The following is a 6,000-nucleotide window of genomic DNA, read 5'->3' on the forward strand; positions in this document are numbered from 1 at the left end:
GCCTATTAAAAGAGTTGGTAAACATCTATAAATGTGCAGAATATTTAAAAGAATGCCTGGCATGTGGCGAGTTCTCACTATGTAATCCTCAGGAGAAATACCAATGTTTCCTTCACACATTGCCTCAGGTAAAGGTCATCCAAGACCCTCATCTTTCTTACTTTTCTTTCTAGCCTTCTCTTCTGTATCTCTCCATTGGCCCCTAAGACTTTGGCCATGTTTGTTTCCCTTTCTCTGTATGTACTCTGTATCTTCCTCCTGGCCTATCCTCTCTGTTGTTCTCCCACTTTCAATACTTGGCAAGCTCCTGTTTAAAGAGCACCAACTGGGGGCCTGAGGACATGTTTTACATGTCCTGCCCTGTGTCTTTTAAATGCGATTAATTTTCCAAATTTGCAAACCTGGAAATTGCTCATAAAATCCAGAGTTTGAAATTATGTTGAAATAGCAGAAGATATGGCAATGTTGGGCTCCACATTTCTGCATGGCAACCAGAGACTGGAACAGGAGGCTTCCTTTTCATGGGATGTGCTTGCTCTGGTTTGCCACAGTCTCCACCACTCCCTGTTGTCTCAGACTGGCTGTTTTACCCATATACACTCTTAACTTGGTCCTTGCGGGTATTTCAGTTTGGGGCCCCTGCCTTAAGATGCCTACAGATTTTCTGTCCAGCCTTCCCTTGAGACATGGATTCTAGTTTTGTAAGCCCTTTGCTTTGAATGTGGCCAAGACTTCTTTCCTAATTTTGCTACATCTCATCCCTGCCCAGCTTTAGACAGCCTCCTCCACTCTTGGGGCTACATGTCTTTTTTTTAAAAATCTTATCTTGTGTATTCTTCCCTCCTTCCTGCCCAGAGGTCCTGGAGAGGTGAATGGACAGAGCAAAGTGAGTGTTTATGGGATTGTGTCCACAGCATTCCCTCAGTGGCTGCCCCTTTTTCTGTCCCCTCCTCTAGCTACAACTTCCTGACCCCCACAAGGTTTTACAAACACCTCTTGGTTCATGAAGGACAGTAAGAACCTGAGGACTGAAATGTACCCATGTTTGCATCTCACAGTAATTCATATACTCATTCTTCTATATATGGGCTTCTCTTTTCTCTCCTCAGTTCATCTGTCCTTCTGTTTATGCACTCAGCAACCATCTAGTGATTACCTACTACTGGCAAGGCACGGTTAGGTGTTAGGAAAGGAAGGAAAGCAAACAAAAAAACCATAACAAAACTTATCCTGGGACCATAGGCAAGACATTTACCTCAGTTTCCTGATAGGTTTAATGATTGGATTAGAGATCCTTTTGTCTGGGGTTTTTTTCTTCTGTGACTATGTCTTTGACCTTCTAAAACTTTCTATGCCATCTGCAAATTGCAGTCTAACAGCTTAGGAATTCTAGAGAAATCTCCAAGTAAGTGTGTCTGTAAACCACAAAGTTCCCAGAGAGGGGCAAGCTGAGGTGTGAAGGAGGATGATGGGGGCCAAGAGGAGTGAAGTCTGGTCTGGGTGGGGGCTGGGAGGGCAGGAGAGGAGGGTGGGGGCCAGACCAGCCTGCCAGGAGGGTTTGCCAGATGCTCAGACTATCCAGAGAAATCTCACACCCCCCTAGCCCCCTACAGCCCTGGCTCCAGCTCAGGCTGGATCCCAATCTGCATAATTTACCCCATTTAGAGGGGATGGGAGAGGGTGAGAACCTGCGGGTAGAGAGGACTGAGGAGGGGGTGCTCCAAAGGCCAGAGGAAAACCAGAGAGAGGGAGGTGGGGCCAGGACAGCAGGAGGCAAACTGCAGATAACATTCTGCCCAGCACTGCAGGGGTCAATTTGGTTCACTTGCCCAGGGACAAGAAAAAAAAAGTGGGCTGTAACTTAAGGATCCTAAGACTCACAAGTGAGGGGCCGGTCTGGAGGTGGAGTGGGGAGCGACACGCCAAGGAGGAGAGACAGACCCAGGAGGGCGCGAGGAAGTGTCTTGGCCGAGGCTGGGGCCAGAGGGAGAGGGTGGAGAGAAGTCTGCAGAAGTGAGGCACCCTCCGGAGTCCGGAGGATCAGGGGGCAGCTCCTCCTGCATCCTGGGAAGGGCTCTGGACACCTTCAGCCCCTCTCACCGCCCTCTGAGGCTCAGCCAGAAGCTCAGGGTGCTTGCTGAGCCAGTGACACGGCCGCGGAGCTGGTGCCCCAGGGAGCCCCCTGCCCATCTCCTCCGCGCTCCCCAGCATGGAGGAAGGCGGCGATTTCGACAACTACTACGGGGCAGACAACCAGTCTGAGTGTGAGTACACGGACTGGAAGTCCTCGGGGGCCCTCATCCCTGCCATCTACATGCTGGTGTTCCTCCTGGGCACCACGGGCAACGGCCTGGTGCTCTGGACCGTGTTTCGGAGCAGCCGCGAGAAGAGACGCTCAGCTGACATCTTCATCGCCAGCTTGGCAGTGGCCGATCTGACTTTCGTGGTGACCCTGCCGCTGTGGGCCACCTACACGTACCGGGACTACGACTGGCCCTTTGACACCTTTGCCTGCAAGCTCAGCAGCTATCTCATCTTTGTCAACATGTACGCCAGCGTCTTCTGCCTCACCGGCCTCAGCTTCGACCGTTACCTGGCCATCGTGAGGCCGGTGGCCAATGCTCGGCTGAGGCTGCGGGTCAGCGGCGCCGTGGCCACGGCGGTCCTGTGGGTGCTGGCCGCCCTCCTGGCCGTGCCGGTCATGGTGTTCCGCTCCACCGCGGACCTGGAGAACACCACCAAGGTGCAGTGCTACATGGACTACTCCATGGTGGCGAGCTCCAGCTCGGAGTGGGCCTGGGAAGTGGGCCTGGGTGTCTCGTCCACGGCCGTGGGCTTCGTGCTGCCCTTCACCGTCATGCTGACCTGTTACTTCTTCATCGCGCAAACCATCGCCGGCCACTTCCGCAAGGAGCGCATCGAGGGCCTGCGCAAGCGGCGCCGGCTGCTCAGCATCATCGTGGTGCTGGTGGTGACCTTCGCCCTGTGCTGGATGCCCTACCACCTGGTGAAGACGCTCTACATGCTGGGCAGCCTGCTGCACTGGCCCTGCGACTTCGACCTCTTCCTCATGAACGTCTTCCCCTACTGCACCTGCATCAGCTACGTCAACAGCTGCCTCAACCCCTTCCTCTACGCCTTCTTCGACCCCCGCTTTCGCCAGGCCTGCACCTCCGTGCTCTGCTGGCGCCAGAGCCGGTGCGGGGCTGCCTCCCACAGCAGCAGCGGTGAGAAGTCGGCCAGCTACTCCTCGGGGCACAGCCAGGGGCCCGGCCCCAACTCGGGGAAGGGCGGAGAGCAGACGCAGGAGAAATCCATCCCCTATAGTCAAGAGACCCTTGTGGTTGACTAGAGCCGAGCTCAGAGAGAAGCCTGGCGTCTGTTCTCTGGCCCTCCCCAGCCTTCGCCCTTGCTCTCTGGAAGTCAGGGAGCACCCGGGCACCCATCCCTTGCACGTGGCCCTTTTGCTGCTCCCTGCCTCCTGCCTCTGGCTTGTCTTCTCCTGCAGTCTTGTTCAGAGTTTGTGGTTTCATGGAAGGACATGGCACCTGCAGCCCTGCGCTCAGCCACTCAGTATCTGTGAGGCTGACCTTGCACAAGTCTCTTAATCTCTCTGAGCCTCAGTTTCTCCATTTGTATAAAAATGGGGAAGTCGTACTGACACTAAAATGATGTGTATGTCCTGGCTCAGTAAAAGTTCCTCTCTTGCCCCTTTCCCTGGACCTCCACCTCTTTTTTTTCTCTCTCCTTTCCTTTCCCTCTAGTTTTCTCTCCCCTCTCCCCTTGGTTTTTCCCTCTCTCTGCAATTCTTTTCTTTCTTTCTTTTTTTTTTTAGGAGAGCAAGGAGGCAGAGGCTTTTATTTGGAGAGAAAGTGAAAAGACAGAGCTCCTGGCTCAAGCCAGGAAGGGTCAAGAGAGTCCCCTCTCTCTGTAATTCTTAACTTCTGGTTCCAACCCCATCTCCATAGCGCATCCTCCTCCCTCTTATTTTACCTCCTTTCTCTGAAGGGCTCCTAAGGGTTAAGAATCCTGAGGCTTGCAAACACTGCCCCTGTTCTATGCTGTTTCCCAGAGCCAGAAGGGACTGGATGGGTGGGGTGGGCTGGGTCTCAGTGGAGTGTGCTCCAGCCTCTGCAGCTGGGAGCTCTGAAACTTCCCCCAAATTGTATGGGTTGGCTGTAATTTCAGGCACTGTGGGTAGAGCAATCCAGAAAGGGGGTGTTCCCCCCTTTCTGCAGCCCCTCCATGTTGCCAACTACATAAGGTTTCTACAGATTTCTTCAGACCCTTTCATCCAACCTCACGTCTCCCTGAGTTTGGAAGGCAATGGGGTTGATGACACAATGGGCTCCCCGGTTTCTTTATATGAGTGGGGAGTTGGGAAGGGAAGTTGGAGAAGGTGGGAGTCAGCATTTAGTCTAATGCTGCTTGGCTTCCCTCCCCAAATCCACATCCCTCCAGCCTCCTCCCGGACTGTGAGCCCCAGGGGTTCCACCTGTCTCCTCGCCCACCCCATCATCCCAGGACACTTCTTGTGCTCTGGTGCTTCCTGGTGCCCAGTCACTTTGGGGTGGGATGCTTGCTTTGTGTAGGTGTGTGTGTGTATATATAATTGTGTGTGTGTATATGTATCAGCACAGATGAGCATAACAGGAAGAGCATTGTGCCTGTGTCATGTGTCACTCGGGTGGACATCCCCCCACCCCTTACTCTGTACCATCCCTCTGCTCTTCACACAGTGTCCTTGAGGGAAGAAAGGACGTACTGAGGCAATTTAGAGTAGAAGGAGACCACCCCCACTGGACTGGGGGCTCTGACGGCTGGTCCGTGCTTTAGCAGAGAAGTCCGGGCTGGCACTGGTGTCCTAGAGGGAGATGTCTCCTTAAAGCCATCGTGCCCAAGGCCTGGGGAAATCCCGTGCGCTGGTCCCTGTCCTTCTCTAGGTCCTTGAGGGAAACAGGAGGCTGGATAAGAGCTTCCCTTGGCCCTCTCCCCCTCCCCTCTGCTGTGGTCACTCTCCCCTTTCCCAGGGTGCGTGGCCCTCTTTTTAAGAAGGTCACCTGCTGGCCATGGGGTAGAAAGCGCTGGGTGGTGTTTTTCCTCCTTCACCATCAGAATCGGACCCCTGGGCTCCTCCTGCTGGGTTGGGGGGCTGAGAACAGTGACCTGAGCTGCCTGTGCCAGGGCTGCCGGCATCATGGCGCCAGACAGGCCTTGAGGATGACATTGATGGTGGGGCCTTGGTGAGCTGGGGGCAGGGTGTGTGTATTCCAGGTTTTGTTCTTGGAGGACTCTGCACCTAAGGACAAGCCATGAGCCATGGAGGCAGGAAGAGCCCAGCCTCATGTAAATGGCCATCTTGAGCACCTGTGGGATGGCACCAGCTCTGGGGGCAGAGGGAGAAGGGGACGGGTCTCTGCTCAGCTTAGTCTTCCCATCACTCAGAATCTTCCAGATTCACTTTCTTGGCCTAGGGCTGTTTTGAAAGCACCCAGTCAAGGCTGGAGGAAAATTCTAGAAGGGAAGAGTGTGCCCGTCCAAGGCCTTCCTGGGGCACCTGCAGAGACTTCCTGCCTCCAGTGGAACGGAACTCCTTGGTGGTTCCGGACAGAGAGTCGGAGAGGCTGCCGGTGGTGAGGCTCCCTCATCCCCCACCTACCCCTTCTTTGGAAACTGTGCTATTTTCTGACCCTGTTAGTCACTGCAGTAAAATAAATAAAATTTTAACAGATCAAATAAATCTGTTTTGTGTAACTATATCCAAAGCCTCTTCTCACACAGTGTCTTGAGATGGGGAAAGGATCCCCAGGTTGCCAGTGTTACAGTGGGAGGTGCAGTGAGCAGGCTGCGGGGTCAGGAGGAAGAGCAGTGAGGTGGGAAATCAGAAAGGAAGGGAGGGAGGCAGGGGGAAGCTGGAGGAAGCAGGCCCCAGGGCTCCTCAGGTCAGGGAGGACAGGGGGAACTACAGGAACTAAAGGGGCAGGGGAGGGACGACAGCTC

The 6,000-nt window shown here is 54.2% G+C and overlaps 1 protein-coding gene across 1 annotated transcript; it reads left to right on the forward strand.

Moving 5' to 3' along the window:
• Nucleotides 1–1,541: 1,541 nt before the first annotated feature.
• On the forward strand, nt 1,542–5,759 carry APLNR (apelin receptor). Its single transcript, XM_017680540.3, has one exon. It carries the CDS (start codon nt 2,210–2,212, stop codon nt 3,350–3,352), a length of 1,143 nt encoding a protein of 380 aa, XP_017536029.3. The 5' UTR covers nt 1,542–2,209; the 3' UTR covers nt 3,353–5,759.
• Nucleotides 5,760–6,000: the final 241 nt, after the last annotated feature.

Source organism: Manis javanica, chromosome 11 (genome assembly GCF_040802235.1).
Source record: "Manis javanica isolate MJ-LG chromosome 11, MJ_LKY, whole genome shotgun sequence".
In the NCBI taxonomy this organism is placed as follows: Eukaryota; Metazoa; Chordata; class Mammalia; order Pholidota; family Manidae; genus Manis; species Manis javanica.

What these genes read in the sequence shown, in the direction of transcription:
- APLNR (XM_017680540.3), top strand. Translation starts at nt 2,210, where the DNA reads ATGGAGGAAGGCGGCGATTTCGACAACTACTACGGGGCAGACAACCAG.